Source organism: Ciconia boyciana, chromosome 1, assembly GCF_034638445.1.
Source record: "Ciconia boyciana chromosome 1, ASM3463844v1, whole genome shotgun sequence".
NCBI classification, from domain to species: domain Eukaryota; kingdom Metazoa; phylum Chordata; class Aves; order Ciconiiformes; family Ciconiidae; genus Ciconia; species Ciconia boyciana.
Genome location: NC_132934.1, coordinates 76461152 through 76481404, shown reverse-complemented (window position 1 = coordinate 76481404; position 20253 = coordinate 76461152). Strand labels below are relative to the sequence as shown.

At 40.3% G+C, this 20253-nt stretch overlaps 1 protein-coding gene across 3 annotated transcripts in view; it reads left to right on the top strand.

The window, feature by feature from the left end:
* ITPR2 (inositol 1,4,5-trisphosphate receptor type 2) overlaps positions 1–20253 on the top strand; it is a 268127-nt gene that overhangs the window by 181866 nt on the left and 66008 nt on the right. For all 3 annotated transcript variants that reach the window (XM_072875513.1, XM_072875504.1, XM_072875494.1), the window contains 8 exons: positions 3962–4070; positions 5724–5911; positions 7241–7424; positions 8007–8263; positions 9195–9395; positions 11353–11463; positions 16332–16427; positions 17639–17758. In XM_072875513.1, the coding sequence (XP_072731614.1) occupies positions 3962–4070; positions 5724–5911; positions 7241–7424; positions 8007–8263; positions 9195–9395; positions 11353–11463; positions 16332–16427; positions 17639–17758 (1266 nt within the window). The remainder of the gene's footprint in view (positions 1–3961; positions 4071–5723; positions 5912–7240; positions 7425–8006; positions 8264–9194; positions 9396–11352; positions 11464–16331; positions 16428–17638; positions 17759–20253) is intronic.

Below are 20253 nucleotides of genomic sequence, written 5' to 3'. Positions count from 1 at the left end.
ACCAAGGGCAAGTCCTGCCTGATCAGCCTAGTGGCCTTGTATGATGGAGTGACTATATCAGTGGACAAAGGAAGAGCTATGGATGTCATCTATCTGGACTTCTGTAAGGCCTTTGACATGGTCCCCCACAACATCCTTCTCTCTAAATTGGATAGATATGGATTGGATGGGTGGACTGTTCGGTGAATGAGGAATTGGTTGGATGGTCGCATCCAGAGGGTAGTGGTCAATGGCTCAATGTCCAGATGGAGATCAGTGACAAGTGGTGTCCTTCAGGGTTCCATATTGGGATCAATACTGTTTAATATCTTCATCAATGACATAGACAGTGGGATCAAGTGCACCCTCAGCAAGTTTGCAGATGACACCAAGCCGAGTGGTGCGGTTGACACGCCTGAGGGACAGGATGGCATTCAGAGGGACCTGGACAAGCTTGAGAGGTGGGCCCATGTGAACCTCATGAGGTTGAACAAGGCCAAGTGCAAGGTCCTGCACCTGGGTCGGGGCAACCCCCAGTATCAATACAGGCTGGGGGATGAAGGGATTGAGAGCAGCCCCACCGAGAAGGACTTGGGGGTACTGGTGGATGAAAAGCTGGACATGAGCCAGCAATGTGCGCTCGCAGCCCAGAAGGCCAACCGTATCCTGGACTACATCAAAAGAAGCATGGCCAGCAGGTCTAGGGAGGTGATTCTGCCCCTCTGCTCTGCTCTGGTGAGACCCCACCTGCAGTACTGTGTCCAGCTCTGGAGCCCTCAGGACAGGAAAGACATGGACCTGTTGGAGCGGGTCCAGAGGAGGGCCACAAAAATGATCAGGGTATTGGAACACCTCTCCTATGGAGAAAGGCTGAGACAGTTGGAGTTGTTCAGCCAGGAGAAGAGAAGGCTCCAGGGGGACCTTATTGCGGCCTTTCAGTACTTAAGGTGGGCTTATAAGAAAGATGGGGACAAACTTTTCAGCAGGGCCTGTTGTGATAGGACAAGGGGTAAAGGTTTTATACTAAAAGAGGGTAGATTTAGACTAGATGTAAGGAAGAAATTTTTTACAGTGAGGGTGGTGAAATACTGGAACAGGTTGCCCAGAGAGGTGGTAGATGCCCCATCCCTGGAAACATTCAAGGTCAGGTTGGACAGGGCTCTGAGCAACCTGATCTAGTTGAAGATGTCCCTGCTCATTGCAGGGGGGTTGGACTAGGTGACCTTTGAGTTATGTGCTGGAGGAGACAGGCGTTTCTGACACATTGTGTGAGCATTTGTGCATTTCTCAGCTCTGGTTCATACTGCTGGGCTCTTCCGCTCTTTGTAGTGGCAGCTAATTTCACAAGACTTGGGGAAGTCGTGTGACTGCCCAGGGTCATCATAAAGGGGATGAAGATCCCAAGCTTGCAAATATGTGGGCTGAGTCTGAGTCTGTTTTTGGCACAGCTGTCAGGCAAATAAGAGGTTCTACCACATTCCTGCTATTCAAACACTATGTCCTTGAGTTTTGACACTTCAGCTTCTGAGAACTGCAAGTGTTGTCTAGATTCGTGGAAGATTGAGAGAGAGCAGGAATCCTAATAATTAAGACTTGCTTTTTGGGACAAGAAGTGAAGTCCGTGCCTTAGTTTGGATATGGGTGGAGCAGGATTCCCCTTTCCATAGCCAGCTGGAGAAGTGTCTTCATATCACTGCTCCTCCTGGTGTCTTTGAAGGTAACAAGGCAGGAAGAACATCTGAGATGTGCCAACAGTTACTCACTTCCAGGCAATATGAGACCCAAGTGCTAAATAATTCAATTTATTAGTCAAATGCTATTTCATGGTCTTAAACGTTCTTCCTGATAAAATAAAGGCTGTTTTGATCGAGTGATAAAGCTTGTGACCACGGGTATTATTCCTAACTATATATAGATGGCTTTTGGTGTTTCCCGTGACTGCACTGCGACTGTTTATATAATTTACCATGATGCTCTGTTAGTCATCAACAGACAGCATAGATTGCTGGTTGAGGATGTTGCCTCAAGCTGAGTGGTTAATCAAGTGGTATGGCAAATGCCAGCCTTCCTGATTGAAAGATCTTGTCTCAATGCAGTGCCCATTCTGGATCGGGTCCTAGTCTGGAGTTAGGAAGGGTTTCTGCTCTATTATTCTATTTGTGTGGTACAGTTTTATGATTCTGTGATATATATGCCTGAGAGAGTTTGAAAAGGGACTTCATCCTGGTTCTCAGTTCGTGTTTCTCAGTTCTGGTGGGAACTTTTTCCTCTTCAGTAATATGTTTGACTTCTTCATGAGATGTGGAAAATGAGGTTCACTTTCCTCTTAAGACACTGGAGTTTGGTCACAGCTAGAGACAGGATGTTGAGCAGGAGGAGCTGGTGCTCGTAGCCATCTCAAAATCTCTTATGAGCTTGGTTTGCGTACCTTGTCCATGCACACAGGGTTAAACCCCATCACAAACTAGTCTGGGAAGGAATCTGTCTCTGTGTGAGGTCCTCAGAGACTTCTGGTTCTTTGTCTTCCTCTGTAGCGTAGAGCACGCTGGCTTAAGCTCACCTGGAAAATCCACCTAATAAATTCCCTGGCACCGCAGATGTGTAGGTGATGCTTTTTATTTTTCTTGCAGCCATTATATTTATGGCTTTTGATATTTTACTATAGGTCTTGCACTTTCCTTGGCTGTTTGAGGGAACTCTGTATAGACTATTATCAAATGAAAACATCAAAATACAAGAACTAGGAGACAATGGCTGTTTTGTGTTGTCAGGCTACACATACAGAATACTGCATTCTGGCATTTGTTTGAGGTGGACAAGCCCATTGTCCTTGAGGCCCATGAAGCAGTGAAGCCCCACCGTGGCATGTGGTTGCTCTTGGAAATATTGCTAAGTTAACAGAGAAGTGGGAGTGTGAGTAGTGCTTCTTGAGGTCTTTCTGGGACTTGCTTCCCTACTCCTTGCTATCTGTGGTGGTTACAGAGATGTTTCAATTGAAAAGTTGACTACTGCACTAATGTGTAGGCACTGGTGAGCTGGTGAGTACTGAGACTGCGTCTGGTGTGCATATTTTTAAGAACCATTTTTCATTAAAACCAGTAGGTGAGTAAAATGAAGGAAGAAGTCATTCCATTTTACTGCCAAGCTGTTGAAATGAACAATTTTTCCCCTTCTGTGGTAATCATCAGAGACCTTGCCATACTTTTTTCTTTATAAAATCTTAGGTTCCACATACACCTACAGTTGTTGTGTCACGTACTGCCTCTGTAAAGCTGTGTTGACTGCAGGTGTTCCCAGGAGACTGATGGCAAAATAAAAATGCCAAGTAATTGGTACCCCCACTCTTAATTCAATGTGTCTTGTGTTGCAGAACATATGCAAAATGAAAGGGAAGATCTTCAGAGAGCTGCATGCAAATTTTGACTGTTTGTGGTTTTGGAAGTAAAGGAACAAGGAGATACAGAGAATGCTTTTTAAGCTGTTCTATCAAATGTCATATCTCGGTTTTAATATTTCATGTGATGTGGCTTCTTTCAGATGATCAGCTGGATTATCTGAGATCAGAGAAAAGGGAGTAATACTACTCAGCTGCAGAAAATAGGAAGAAAGTACTGCCATGGCAGGGTAGGGCACAGACACACTGACCTGCAGAGCATTGGCTCTTTGTAGAATTTGTTTCAATATACACATCTTACAGTTAGCCAGTAAGAATTACTGAGGTGGAGGAATTTGATTTATAATCAATAAGTTTAAAAGAAACTTCAAAGAAAGTTTATACAACAGTATTTTAGAATTCTTCTCATGAGATTTGTTAGGTAAGACCATTAGGTGTTTGTTTTCTGGACAACTTTACTATTTGTATGCTTACTAATTATAACGGAAAGACCTAATAAGTTATGTATCTGTGTTAAACAGCTTGCTTTTCAAACAAAGGAAATTGGCCACAACTCTAATTTCTTCTATTTTTGTCTTTCTCTTAAAGGGCAACACTTTAAGGAAAATACTCCTATATTGCTACTTTAAAGGAGAATATGGAAGTGGTATGAATGGGCCTCTGTCTGCCAGCTACAGCAAAACTGCACAAGTGGGAGGTAAATCAACACGGATCATTTAAAGAGAACAAAATTAGCAGCACCATTTTTTCTAATAGGCACATTGGAAGTGCTCCAAGGGATTCAGTTGGTAAATAAATCAAACACATTCTGTAACCAGTTAGAAGAGAGGTAGTATCAGACTTTTCCTATTTTTAAGGTGCACGCACTTGTCTCAGATGGCTCGTGTGCGTTTGGCAGTACCGAAGTAGGGACTTTCCCCATGCCCCCCAGTCAATCATTCAATTCAGTTGCAATTGGTAACACCATTTTAATTTGCCAGTAAATCCACATCCAGAAATTCATCAAACCACAAAACATTTGAACAAAGATATTGCTGTTTCTGGAAACATTTTTTTACATTCCACATCCTTTATTGATATATGAAAAAAATAAGATATAAGGAAAAGCTTCTCACAAAGATACTGGTTAGGCAGCAGAACAGGTTTCCCGGAGAGGCTGCAGAATGTGTCAGTTCTTGTTACAACTTTACCAGCCAAGACTCTGATGAACCTGCTCTAACTACCGTGAGCAGGAAGTTTGAGTAGATGATCTCTGTAGGTCCCTTGTAACCTAATTTTTTGTATGATTCTGTTATAGAAGCCACGGGGAGTTACTGTAGGGTAGTTTCTAAGAAAACCCCAAATAATATAGGTCATAGGAAATGAGGCAGAAGCTAGGTATAGAGCCAGGTCAAAATACTTGCCATTGCATTTTCAGTATCTGTTAAAAGCATGCCCAGATTTGTGGGCATTTCCAAATGTTACCCAACTGATCCTCCTTGACTATTGCAGTGTAGACACTGGAAATGTTTATAGTCTTAATATCCTGTACACCAAATTTTTCTCCCTAACAAAGAGGAGAGTAAAGATTTACTATTTTTTTAGTTCTCTCTCTAAAAAGTGTGTGTGTATGGCTTCATCACAAACAAAATCTGAACCATTTTAATCAGTTTAATCAAAGCAGCACTGACTGATTAAAGCAGTACTATATTATTTCCTAATGAAGTAGACACAGTTACATCTGTATAAAAGTGAGTATACCAGGAAAGATGATAACCTGTGATAATAAAAGATGGCTGATTTAATGAGCTAATACAATTTAACAAAATTCCTTAAAACCACACCTTTAATTTGGATTAACTCAAGTCTCTTCTTAAAGAACATTGTCATGATGTTAATGGTCTAGGAGTTATATTGGCAAAAGCTTTTAGCTAGAAGGTCATACCTGTAACCAGAGTGGATGTAGCAGTACACAATCTTTGTATAGATTAGGTGTGAGATTTAAAAGCAGATTTAAAAGTGGTCTCAGAGCACTGACCATACACACAGTTTAGCATATGCAGCAGTGGAATTAAAAAAGGGGTTTGGTGGATAAATCAGTGTCATTTCCAACTTCTTTATTGTCTGAATATCATGACAGAACAATGGTTCAGGGTTTTGTTTTATTTCTTATTCTTAGAGCCCAACATTGCAGTTTCACACAAAAATCTTGTTTGTATCAGGGGGAATTTTGCCTCAACCACAATTTCAAAATTAAATTTATTACATCGCTATGGTGTGCATAAGACAAATTATTATTATTATTAATAGATTCATTTTCATATACATATGTGAAACAAACATGAATGGTATGTATTTGTCTAATTTGCAGGTGGATTTTCAGGACAAGACTCAGATAAGTCTGGGGTAACCATGTTTGATATTCAGTGCCTTCTGGATAAAGAAGGTGCATCAGAACTAGTCATAGATGTTATAGTAAACACCAAAAATGACAGAATTTTCTCAGAAGGCATTTTGCTTGGTATTGCGTTGCTTGAAGGTGGAAATACGCAAACACAGGTAGTTATTTCATTTACTTATTCACATACTGATTTTCAAATGCATGTAGTCTGGAGACAAATAAAAAGAACCTTTTTGCTGTGAGTTCTGTGAAAAGTTTATCACTATAATATGTATCGCTATAATACAAATGTAAACATGCCCTGTTATTATGCAATATTTCATAGTGTAGACTCTTCAATAGAAGAAAACATTTTTCAGCTGTCCCTTTCTGTGTAGCACAGTGCTTCTTTTAATCTGGTCTTTGCCGTAAGAGCTTTATCTCCAGTTATTTCATATCTCTCTTTGTAAAATTAAAAATTACTTTCAAGTTTATAGTAGCAATAAAATTAAGTTATTTTCTGGAAACGTTTAGGGACATTTATCAAAATCTCCAAAGAGAGAAAAACTGGCCATTTGAGAAGACCAATATCCCAGTCCATAGCAAATAACTGCTTTAAACTACGGATTCTAGTTTTTGTGAATGATATCCCTCTCACCCAACTTTAGCCAAATAAGATTATTGTTTATTCTTACTCTATGATCAGCAGAGTTATCATAAGAGAGGAGAGATGGTATGAATCACTCTCTGCATTTCCCCATATCTCATCATTGCCTGCGAAGGAAGCCTAAATAATCAACTTAGACCTCATCGCAAGACTATAAAAGTTAAATGAGAGGATTCCCATCCTGTATCTTTATTCTGTAAAAAAGATAATACGATCTGTGACACTTTAGAGAGTGTCCAGAAAATGTTAAATAAGTGAGATTTTGTTGCAGCTTTCTAAAATGAATTGTTAGGGGCTGTAAAAGGCTTTTACTTTAAGATAGAGTTTGTAAACTGTTGAAAATGGTACTCAGCCTGCTTGACAGTAATACTATCTGGAGACTGGACTTAATAACCTAAAATATTAATTCCAATTCTGTGTGAAGCACAAAAAATTTGTATAATCTAAGCTATAATATTACACATTAGATGTTTCATGCTTCCTGTTGTTGTTATATAATAACAATTACTTTTCACTATTATTTGTAGATGGAATATTATAACTCTAGAATGCCTGGAGAAATGGAGAGTGTCACGAAGTAATTTAACTTCAAGTGTAATATTGTGACATTTTAAAGATTGCAAATAGCAGTGTTCACCATTTTATCCAAATTTAAAAATGTTATCATCAATCTTTGTTACCAGCCTTGTATATCACTTTGTGAAAGAACTGGTCAGGCAGTGGCCAACATTTGTTCTGTGTAAGTGAAGTAATTATTCATCATTGGTTTCACAAAAAATAGTGTATTTTTGTATTTCTTCTTCCTTAGAAGATTGATATCTAAAGAATATATTTTTTGCAGTATTCGACTTACCAGCAACTGAAGGAGCAAAAAAAGTCAGAAAAATTCTTTAAAGTCCTATATGACCGGATGAAAGCTGCTCAGCAGGAGATACGATCAACAGTGACAGTGAACACTATTGATTTGGGGAGCAAAAAGAAAGATGATGATAGTGACCTAACCATATCTGTTCCCAAAAAGAGAGGTAAGGAGCCACCCATGTAAAAGAGAAGTGCATTATATTCAAGCTGCATGTACTGCACCACTGATACTGCGTTGATCAATAAGCTTTAATATTAATCATTGCTAATTTGCATCTTTTGCCTGTTTTTCTCTAAATTATAGGCCATCTCTTAAGCTGGTTACAAGGAATTAGCTTTGATAAAATCAGTGAAGCTATGCCACTTCACACCAGTAGAAGATATAGAACCATATTTTTAGAGAAGCAGAAGTAGAGGCTGCTGCTAATGGGGCTATTTCACAAGAGCAAGCGCAGGAACTGATTTCCCACCCTGTGGTCCTTCCATTGTTCTCATCATTTATTGTATATGGGAGAGAAATAGTAGGGCTTTTTGTTTTAATGTTCTGTTTCACTCTGGTTTGTGGTTTATTTGGAACATGCTATCCCTGCATGAATGTTCCTTTGATATTCTTTGTAAGTTGCCTAGAGGTCTTTGAAAAGTTAGGCACCAACAAAGAAAAAGTTGCATTTGTTATTATTGTTTTCTTACTGTTTAATCAGAGGAGAGAGAGTTTCAAAAATGAAGGAAAATTATCTTCTTTTCAGTAAAGGATTCAACCCTGCATCTGAAAGAGGGTATGAAAGGACAGTTAACAGAAGCATCTTCTGCAACGTCCAAGGCTTACTCTGTGTATAGAAGAGAAATGGACCCAGAAATAGATCTTATGGGCTCAGGAACAGATGCTGCAAATGCAGAAGAGAAGTCCACAGAAGAAGCAATCATGAGCCCTGCCATTGCAATCATGCAGCCAATACTGAGATTTCTTCAGCTGCTGTGTGAGAACCACAACCGAGAGCTCCAGGTAAAGTGTTTTTGAGCTGAGCTCCAAAAGCATTACAGGAGCTGGAACTTCATAAGGCAAGAAAAACATGTGCCTTGTGCCTTGCTCCTGTTACAGAATAGAGGTGTCTAAAAAGTTGTTCTTTTTGTCCAAGGGATAAAATAACCCTTTTCAGGAACCACTTGCATGCTCTGGTTGAGCTCGTGTTTACACCCTCCGAATTGCTTGGGGACCACAGCATAGCCACTTGGAATTGAGAAGTGTCTAAATGTCCCTGTTAGTACAGTTTCTGTGCATAAATGGTGGATCACTTACCACAGGCTTGAAGACCACAGGAAGTTTCTGGGCAAAGTTTGGGTACTGCTCTTTTCTTTAGGTATTATGATTGAAGGCTTTAAGATGCTATGTGTGTCCCTGCTATCAGTTCCTCTGGTAGAAATTACTGTCCCCATAGCAACCTTTGCAAAATGAATTTTCTGCAAATATGCCTCAGTGCTGTGTCCAGCAGCCTCCCTTAAAGCAGTGTTGGGGGTGGTTTGAGCAAGCTACCATTCTGTGCTGACACTGCCAAGGAGCAGTTGTAATGTGCCACCATACCTGCTCAGCTGTGGGGCAACAAGCTTCCAGAAGAAGGGTCGTAGTAGGTAGATGGTGGCAGGTATGCAGGACATATATAAGACATTTAAGGCCAGTGCAGATGTTTGCAAAGTTCACTTTCCTAAGCCTTCCTTTCTCTACTGATTTAATCAGATAATGGTTTTCAACTGCTGCACTAAGGCATAATATATTTTCTACAGTGTAGTGTACTTCAGTACCTAAGGTACAGTGGTCATATGGTCATAAATTGTTACCTTTAATATTTTCGTGAAAAAGATTGTGTGTTTGACTTGACTCTAACTGTCTTGGTATTTTCTTGGGGGTTTTTTTGGTGTTCCTTTTCTCCATCCACCAGAATTTTTTAAGACATCAGAACAATAAAACAAATTACAACCTTGTTTGTGAGACCCTTCAGTTTTTGGACTGTATCTGTGGAAGCACGACAGGCGGACTGGGCTTATTGGGGCTTTACATCAATGAGAGGAATGTGGCTCTTGTGAACCAGACACTGGAAAGCTTGACTGAATATTGCCAAGGTCCATGCCATGAAAATCAGGTACGGCTCAAATAACTTGTGGATACAGAAGAATATACCTGAATGTATGGTATCTGTGTGCTTATCATAAACCTTTCAGTGTTCTTAATAACATAAATTCACTTGTAATTGCTATGACTAGGCTTAACACGTTTCAAGCTTTCATAAGGCCTGAGCAATCCTTTTAAGTCAGAACTCAATATAGTCTCTTCCTATAGTATGTCTGCTTACATGGAGGGTTTCCAGTCCTCTTGGAGAGAGTTTAATGTCTTATGTCAGTGGGTCCGTGGCTTAAACGTCACTTTGTGAGACTGGATTTTGAGTCACGGTGGTGGAAGTACATTGCATACATAATTTTGTTTTCTTCATTTTAATACATTTTGCCTTTGCTGGTGTTTATATAGGTGGCTAAGATTTACTTCCCTTAATTCGCATAACTGCCACAAAGTTTTAACTTACTATCCTGCTATACTACCTATCAGCATCTTTAATTATGATATCAGTAGTGAAATGGATGAGACTAAAGATCATGCTTCTAATCTTCTGTGCCTTGCTTGATGCAGTCTTTTTAAGTCATATAGCTGTGACTTTTGGTAGATGTCTCTTTAGTGCTGTGCTGAGGCAGTATAGAAAGGTAAAGAATGTAGTCACATGCTGCTATGTTTGATCTGAAGAGAACTGTACTAAAGTTGTCACAGTGGATGAAATGCCAGAATTTTTGCTATGGATTAGCAATGGGAAAATTGCAGTGGGCGAAATTACAGAGGCAATCTATTCTTGATACTAGAAATAGCTGAAGAAATACATGCAGTATTAATACTACTTAATTGACATGCACAAATGAAGTGCAAAGTGCTTCTATTGCCATTGCTGGTAATCAACAGCCTTTACTTAATACTTTAAAAACAAACAAACAAAAATCCTTTAGTAGACTAAATTTTAAACAGTGATATTTGATTCACTAATGGCTGGGAAAAACGTCTGTAAAAAAAGAATAATTACTGGACTGGAGATGGGAAAAAACCCAAAAACTGTGTTTCAAGTTAACTTGTTCTCCAACAAGTTTACTTGAGTAACACTGATAATGGAAGGGAATGATTAGTTACACTTAATTACTTAGACCTACCTGCTGGGAGGTCACTCAGGATTTGAGTTATGCTTGTTTACACCAAGTGCAAGTCTTATTCAGTGTATTTCAGAGGCAAATGCTCCACACTCTCATTTTCATTTTTTCTGCTCTCTCTGTCTTTCTGGAAAACTTTTCCTATCCTATTGACCTATAAACCTGTTAGAAAAAAATACCATAGGCTTGTATAACTGACACTTATTTACAAGGCTTAGAAGGTCCAGGACTCCTGCTGTAAAAGCTTTTGGGAAGTACCATTGGTCATAATTACGATTTTGAATTTCATGTCCAGAAATGTCCTTCTGTGCAGGACATGTCCAGATGCATGTAGAAAACCTTAATCTTTGCAAACAATTCATGCTATAACAGCGATATTAATGCTGGTTGTTGAATGCAAATTAAGGATTTGAGTGTGCAGATTTGATTGTGCCTACATTCAAGCATGTCTTTTATGTCTCTGCATGTGTGGTCAGCTGAATCTGGCAGTGCTCCTGTGAGCTGCTATCTCTAACCTGTACCACTTGTTGCCAAATCCCGCATGATTCACTGCAAGCATGTTTTAGCTTGCACCACCTTTTTTCCAGTTGTGTACTTCACTACTGGCAGTGTTGGGGTTAGTTCTGTAGTACACAAGTCTCCCCCAGCACCTCTTATGGCATGTTTTCAGGCTGCTCTGCTTTGGCTCGGAGGTTCTTTGCTGTTACAAGGTCTTTCAAGTTCTGGGTCCTCGTTTTGGAAATTTGCTGATGTGCATATTCTCTCTCTCCCTCCCTCTGCCTGTCCTGTCTCCCTCTTCTTCCCCCTCCTTCCCTCACCCTCCCCCTGACTCCCTTCTCTTCTCTTATTTTGCAGACTTGCATAGCCACCCATGAATCTAATGGGATTGATATTATAATTGCACTCATCTTGAATGACATAAACCCTCTTGGCAAATACTGTATGGACTTGGTGCTTCAGCTAAAGGTACAGTAAATGTAAATTTGTTTATTTAAATTTGAGTAATACTAGAAGACATACTTATGCAAGAGCTCTAGGCAACCTGACATTTACTTAATCTTACCATAGCATAATATACTCAGCAGCCTTGAAAAACAAACGTTGCAAATGAATTCAGCTCAGCTTCTGAATCCTTATCAGGCCCTCTGCCATAGGCCTTTTGACCCACTGTTGTGTTTGGGAGTATGCCCTCACCTTTTTTTTTTAAAAATCCTATCAAATAGACACAATATAGCTAGCATGAAGAGTCTATATTGTAGACATAAAATCTCATGAGATTGATAAATAGCAACACTGTACAGACATGTAACAAGTGAGGTATTCTCTGTTCATACTGAACTCTTAAAAATTACTTGAGAAGGAGATGTTGTGAAAAAAGAATACTATATCAGATGACCTGTTGTGTCAAATAAAGTTGAAAACAAGGTTAAAGCAAATTGTATTTTATTTCCCTTCTCGGTGTCCTCTGAGGGGGAGGACAAAGTGTAGAGTGGGAGGGTGAAGAGTAGAGTGGGAGGGCTTCTAATTTTGTTTTGTGTTCTCTGGAGAGCTGGGTAGGCTCGTAGATAAGTTTCTCTGGTCTGTGTGCCGTTGCATGCAGAGAGGAGCTCTGTAGCTATAGTGTGTGCCAAGCAGGGTAGAACTTGTCCAGGAGGAGCCTTGGGTTATTGCCTTCTCTTCCCTTCCGAATGAAGTATTTCCATTGCAGATGGCTTATTTCCTCCCCAAAACTAGCAAATGCTTTGTGGTAGCTGCATTGCATCATATTGGCAGCATTATGGATGTCTAATAAAATAATTAATATAGCTATATATCATGTACAATGAAACACTGAATCAACAGTGCTTTACACATGATTTTAATAACTGTAATTACATTTTTGAATGGCACTGTAATTCAGCCCCCCCTCAAGCAAAACACTTAAGCAGACATTTAACTTTGAACATGCAGACAGTTCTTTTGAAGTCCAAATTTCAGTCCCTGTAAAGACCTAGCTACAGTAACTCCAGTGCCATTTTGATTTGCCCATTATCATGAAGCTGACAAATGTTTGTAGAACATCTTTTCTATGTAATAACCAAAAATGGAGTTTAGTTACATCGCTGCAAGGACCAGTTTGGCCCTGTTCATAGGAGACTATATATGCCTTACTCTTACTCAAATAGCAAAAATTGTGATGAATGATACCAAAAGTTCGAACTGTGGAAATGATTCTGATTTTACAGAAGTTAGAAAGAACATCCTGAGGTCATCTTGTCCAACCCCCCTGCTCAAGCAGGGTCAGCTAGAGCAGGTGGCCCAGGACTGTGTCCATTTGAGTATCTCCGCAGATGGAGGCTCCACAACCTGTCTGGGCAACCTATTCCAGTGTTTGATCACTCTCACAGTAAAAAAGTGTTTTCTTGTGTTTAGATGGAATTTCATGTGTGTTTTAATTTGTGTCCGTTGCCTCTTGTCCTCTCACTGGGCACTACTGAGAGGAGTCTGACTCCCCATTCTTCATTCCCTCCCATCAGGTATTTATACACATTGATAAGATCCCCCTTCTCCAGGCTGAACAGTCCCAGCTCTCAGCTGCTCCTTATAGGAAAAATGCTCCATTCCCTTAATCATCTTTGTGGCTTTTTGCTGGACTCATTCCAGTAAGTCCATATCTTTCTCATACTGGGGAGCCCAGGACTGGACACAGTGCTGGGCCAGACGTGATGTCAAGAATTAGATTCAAATTAAGAAGTTACTGGTTTTTATTTTGAGTGGCAACACATCCAAATAATATATCACTGAGTTTACCAGCTAATGTTTAACATTGACAATCTGTCAGTGTTCACAGGCAACTCTGAAGTTGCAAATACATACATTTTGCAGTGAAAATACAGAATGCAAAGTATATAGGCCCACACACTTACACATACAAACAAGCTCAGACACTGTTTTCAGGGAACATTATATGTTGAACTCATACCCCCCAACCAAAGCAAAGGCAATGCAGAATTATATTTTCCCATGCCATCTTAATTTAGCTTGTTTTGCACATAGTTTGTGATGTGGTATTTAATTACATCTTCATGGATTATATTTTCCACTGGACTCCCAAATCATTTAGTGAGCAGGGTAGACAGTGTTCATTGAGTGCACAGATGGCCAATGTTCTGTTCTGCCTCTTGTTATTTCGAGTATGACCCCCTGGCCTTCCTTACTGACTAGTGTTTAAGCCCTGGCACACAGTATGACCTCAATATCTGCCGCTCTGTATAGTGGCAGGATGAAGAGACGTCGTCAGTCTCTAAGGGTAGAGAGAGTCTAATACGAGTGTCTTTTTGGCTTTTCTCATAGCACCTTACTCTGCTGTATCTAGTTGCTTCACACATTAATTTATTTTTCCAAAATTCTGAGGAGAGGAGATGAGAAGCCAGATAAAGAGAAATAAAGGCCAGAAGTACTTTGGGCTGTCCTGTTTGTAGCACCTGGGAACTGATTTTTCGCAGTACTCGTGTTATGAAGAACTTTATACTGTATGTCCAAGTAATGGACCTCTTTTCCTCATTGATATCTGGGAATGGAAATCAGATCCTAGGGTCTCAAAGCATGCAGAAAATGAAGAACAAGTAGTCAAATGAGCATCTCAATGTCAGGTGCAAGTGATCAGAGAGAAAAAAAAACGGAGGATGTGCCTGCTTGCTGTAATTCTAGGCTATGGGATGCCACTTTTGCTGAGTCCGTAGCAAGAAGCTGGCTGTTGATGACAGAAAGTCCTACCCACCCTCTACCTTTCCTCACTGCAGCAGGCTTCTCTCCGTCCCCAGGGTTGTCTGCACTGGGAAATGGCTTCAAAGTCCTCCTCACCCATGAGTGAGTGGACTGGTGCCTTCCTCCACTGTTTCCTCCCCTCTCAAGCTACCTGGCAGCCTGTCGTGTCCCCTTCCCTCCTCCTCAGTTTGAGATCCTACCAATGCTACCACAACTGACTTGGTCACCGTTGTAAGGGTAACTGCAGCAGAAAAAGAAGCATCCAGTTCTTCAGAGCAGCACCCTGTTAGGAGTCTTAATGAAAATGCTATCCTTTCCCTCCCCCTGGTCTTATTCACTGTGCATGTTGAACTTCTGCAATGAAGGTTGCAAGGTAAAGAGTCTGACTAGACCTTTCAAATGGATGGTCCTGATTTGATTTTGGAGCAAAGAGAAAGAGGAGCTATGGAAAAATTCATATGGAGTCCTGTTCTCTTTCAGCCAGTCCCAGTCTGCTCTTTTTTTCTCATCTGTTGTTCTTTGTCCTTATCTCATTCTTGTGTTGGCAAGCCCAGGCTCCTCTCTCCTGGCTTCTCAACTCAACTCCCAGTCTCCTCTCCCAGAAGGTCCTAGTTCCTTTGTCATGTATAAATCCTCATTCTATTAATCTACCCTCCTTCCATCTACCCCTTCCTTCTGTGGCTGACTTCTCATCCTACGGTGAGCACCTCAGCTTGACACAGCCCTGAGCAACCTGCTTTGAGCAGGGGGTGGGACTGCTGAAAGATCAGTCCAGAGGAGATCCACAAAGGTGTGATCTTGTGATACAGCCTGCATGGTTTTGTGATTCTGTGCCCACCAAGAAGAAACTCTGTGGGCTTTTAGCTGTGAAACTAGCAAGTTTCTACAGTATAGTATTCAAATTGTAATTTAAAAAATGCTTATGAGTTGGACAAATTTGGCTGGCTTTCCCTTGGGACTACGACTTGCATGATTGTGTTATCTTGGCCTCTAGTGCTCCAGATTTTCAGCTCTGCTATCAAAACTTGGAGAAACAAAGGCTGCTTAAAGCAGAAGTTGCTTGAACACGCAGAAAAGAACATCTTTCTTTTTGCCTCAGTCCCAAAAGCAGCTGAGCCCTTTTCCCCCAAAACTGCCCATACTAATTTTCTGAGGCACACTCTCTCTGTGAGAAATTTCAGTTTGAATTGTTGACGTCTGGCAACAAGCAGATGAGAACAAGGTTGTGTGATGGTTCAGAGTTTTACTGGCCCCTACCTGTATCGTGGGACTGCAGTCTACTTCCAAGTATTTACACAGCTCGGTCTGTAATGGGGGATGATGAGGGGATGCTGTGGCAGGTGAAGCAAGGCAACCGTGCTCTGCCAGAAAGCAGTCAAACCTCCAAAACCATTCTTCCTCTCCTGTTCACAACAACAGATTTAACTGGAAGTAAGACAGGTCTCTGAGGTTTAAGGCACTACTGGGTTACTGCTGCTAAAGCTCCTGCTATTTAATCCTTGGGAGAGGTCTTGGTGAAAAGCAGGCAGTTGACAGAGTAAAGAATATCTTTATATGTTCCCCCAGTAATATTTGGTAGTGAAACAAAATTCCAGGAATGTGTGAAAACAGTTTATTTTATAGCCTTTCAAATAATAACCAGTTGGACTTTATAAAAACCGAAGGGGAAGGAAACCTGCCTGAATGATGAAACCTTTCATGTAATATATTTTGTAATTACCTCTGTTGAGTATTGTTTTAACAGAAAGCCATGGCAAAAATTGCTAGGTGGGCAATAAGAAAAGGAAATGGGATTTCATTTCTTGTACACAGTATAGAAGGAGGCTCTGTATTTAAGTGGAATATTTTTCAATATTTAAAATACTTCTTCCAATATAGCGTGCAGAGTTAGTTAGCCTTACAGGACGCTGACATTAAAATGGGAGAAAACCCCTATTAAATATGTCAGTAAAATGAAAGATGGGAGTAGTTTAAAATCTTATCCGCTAAAAAAGTGGTCCTCGTAATCTCAATTAAAACAAATGCAAGGGTCATTAATCCATGAAATAGATTTTTAAATTTGCATTAACTTGGTTTTGTATCTCTAGAACAATGCCTCCAAGCTTTTGCTGGCTATTATGGAAAGCAGGCACGACAGTGAGAATGCGGAAAGAATCCTTTTCAACATGAGACCAAGGGAACTGGTGAGAAAACTTCTGAATATTCATAAATCTTTTGGCTGAAAAAAAATCTGTCATTAAAACATTTTTAAAATGATCTGCATCTAAGCTGAAAAGTGTTGGCAGCATATAGTGACACAATGTATCAGGATAGTACTAATTCACAAAAAGTACTTTAAAAGGATCAAGCATGCATGATTTCAGACTTTATGACTTCATTATTTTTATCCGTTCCAAGCACTTTTCTGTAATTGTTTCCTAACTAAATTATCATACTCTGGTAGCTTGTCTTCAAATACACTTTGTCAGGGGCTGGGAAATTAAGCTTGTACAGTTTGTGAAACAGTGCTAACAGAAGTATGTGTGTAGACATATATATATTATATGTATGTATGTTGTATGTTATATATATATACGTCTCGTGAGCAAACAGAGTTACAAGCAGTTGTTGCTGTATTTTGGAACAACCGTGATACTTGTGCAGGTCTCCAGGAATTTTAAATCGATTGTAAGTCTGGAGAAATTGCTTCCAATCCAATTGACCATGTAACAGCAGTGACTGAAAAACCTGTTTTGTGGGGAGATCTGTGGGCATCAGCCCCTGCACTTGGGCAGAGCCCGGTGGCTTGCTGGTTTTGGGGAGTCATTGCCATGGTGGCATGTCAGCATGATGAGGCTGTCCCTAGGGTACCACTGCAGGATCAGGCCCTGCGTGGGGAATGTAGGATTTCCCCCGCGGTGGTCCTGTAAGAGGCTTTTGAATATTTTGGAATTACCCCAGCACCCTGCTCAGATCTGTATCTTCTTTTTCTTTTTGGTCTAGTGGTTTTTTTTTCTGTTAAACTGTGTGGGGAATGCCGAGTGACGTTGCAGCCAGCTCTAGCCAGAGAGAGATCATGGCTGCACTCTAAGTGCCGTAGGACTCTACCTGTGGTATCTGTAGATCTGTCTTTAAAAGCATTTGTGAAAATACCTGTTCAGAAAGGCTCAGCGTCCCTGTTCCTTTCTCGTGGTTGCAGAAGTTTTGCTGATGAGAAATGTAGTAGTTTGGAGCTTCATAAATACTTCAAGCTTGTCTTTATTCAGAAGGTGTTTCTCAGACTGCTCGCTCTTCTTGCAGGGCACCCATCCAGGCTTCAGCCGAATAAAACAAGCATGTTCAAACACAGTGTTTGGTGCTTTTTCCCTGAGAATGACAGTTATTTCATCTCTCCTTGGCTGGGTTTGTGTTACAGGTGGATGTGATGAAGAATGCATATAACCAAGGCCTCGAATGTGACCATGAGGAGGAGAATGGAGATGATGGCATCTCCCCAAAAGATGTTGGCCATAATATCTATATTTTGGCACATCAGGTATGTCTTATTTGTTGTGTGACCGCTTCCAGAAAAGTGTTACGTGGTTAAACTCCACACAAAACCTGTCTGATCAAAAAGGGAAGTTTTCCCTTGTTGTGATTTCTGCCTCATGTTTGTGTACAATGTGACTGTATCTGCTGAGAGCAGGACAAGTAAGCAGTCTCACTGTATCAGTAGGCACTCTACGGGATTTGGTAGGCTCTATTTGTCTGAAATTACAATGTAGAGCAAAGAAGTTAATGTCCACTTAGCTTTCTCTTCTTTTAACGTTAACAGCTCATTTATATCAATCAAATCATAAATCATGTTTATCATAATTGGTATATTTTAAATAGTAGCTTCACTTGTGATATGAAGTGAACTTGAACTGAGAAGATTCCTATTTTTTTAGACATAGTAGTTAGCCAATAAGAATAATCCAGCCTTTTTACTGTCTTCTCCTTTTGAATTATGTTGTAGTGCCCTCAGGCTTTTTTTTATCACTTTTGTTTCTCTACTGGTAAAGGTAGAAGGTTTTTATTTAATGGGATATTAATTCTTCAGAGCAGTTGGTATAAAAAATAGTTTATCTTTCAATTATGTTAAGAGTATTGAAAAGATGTTTTAAATTAAAAAAGTAAAGACCACATGTTTCTTGATTATATCATAAATGATAGCATTTGTTATTTCATATAAGGGACAAATTTTTAAAAATATTTTTACTATGTAAGAAATAGATGGGGATAGGGAGTGTTCTACATTCATTATGCTTATTAAGTGTTGTTAGGAATTGAATACTCAATGGAAAAAGAAAAGAAAGCAATCTATAGTTACACTAGTGCTATGTGATGTTTCTTTCAAGCAAGGAATGCAAAAACAGTTACTGAGTTATGCTCGTGTGCTTGCAGCACATTAAAATAAGTAAGCCTTGTTATTATGTTGTTGTTGTGGTTGACCATGTTCTACTGTTGTGCTGTATGTAGGACTGTATAAAAGATACCCATCGAAGATGATAGAATTTTTAGAAAACATCGGTAACTTCTTACCTTGTATGACTATTTACTCCTCGTATGAATGCTTGTAATGAAAATTTAAATGCCTGACAAATCTAAATGTTGGTATTTTATGTCTTCTGCCTACAGTTTGTGTTAAGTGACTTAACAGGGTTTGTGACAAAAATAAGTTTTGGGGAGTAGAATATAGGCCTAAAACTATATACGAAGCGACTGCTGGGGTTATTTTACAAAAGAGGTCACTACCAAGGGTACACTAGCTAGCTGAGGTGTAGATTAAGCTCTGTCCCTAGATACATATTCAGGGTGCTGGGGAGGTGCATAATGCCACTCTACAACTATTCCAAATGCCTGATCTGTAGTCAGCTTTATGGTTGCATAAGGCTGGATATTTTTACAGCAATTGACTGAGCTCCTTCCTGTTCTGTAGAATTAAATGGCATGATTGGCTCTGTATGCTGTAAAAATATCCATCTTTTTACAAAAAAAATGACTGTTTTCCTCTTCTTGCATTTCTGTGACACAGTACATGTGTCTGCTTACAATAGCTTTGCACCCATGTCAAGCCCCATATCAAAACAAAGCAATGGAAGGGCAGGCAATCTGGGGCCTTTTTCTCTCCTCCGCTAATGAAAAGCTATGATTCTTGGCACAGGACTGCTGATCTTTGACCCCAAACTCTTTCCATGTGTGCCCTTTCACTCACCCTGGGATGGGCAGGATACGAGCGTGGTCCCTCCTCAGTAAGGCCATTGTTGCTGGGTTCCTTTGCTGGCTCCACTCTCCAAACACCCTCTTAGGCTTTGCTATGTTGAAGTGGCTTTTTGGTGGCTGGGCCTTCCACTCAGGTTAGCTGACCTGATTTACATAATATTTCTTTGCTGTGCTCCTTACAATTTCACAGTTCACCTGACTTATTTTTTCTACAACCAGTGTGGCTCTTCAGTCACTTTCCTGACACTTGCTTGTGACCACTTGCTCTAGATACAGCTTTTGGTCCCTCTGTAATAGCAGAATAAAGACCAAGAGTTCCTCTTTTTGCTGTTACAGCCCTCAAACACAGACAGTTTATTTTGGGGAGCTTAGACTTTCAGTTTTTGTCGTTGCACTCTTCAGGGCGATGATGGGTTCTGCATTTTGCCACCACTACATCCTTCCTTGCCCTTCCTGTGGTTGATTTTACCAGAAGCAAAAGGCATTCTTGTAAATGTTTGACCCACAGTGCATAGAAAGTTACAAATATGTTACGAGCAAGGCTGAGATTTCTGTTACTAAATCTCCCTTACAGCCTCCCAACCCCTACCCCAAATGCATACGCAGGCACACGTATGCAAGTACATGGGCACACGTACATCGCACCCACACACGTACATCACACACACAGAGGTGTGTGGGCATAGCAGCCTGGGACATGACGGTAAGAGGCTGACTGTTAAATATGCCATGTCATGACAGTTATCACGTCTCTTCCACATGTTTCTCTGTCCCCTCTTTTCTTTC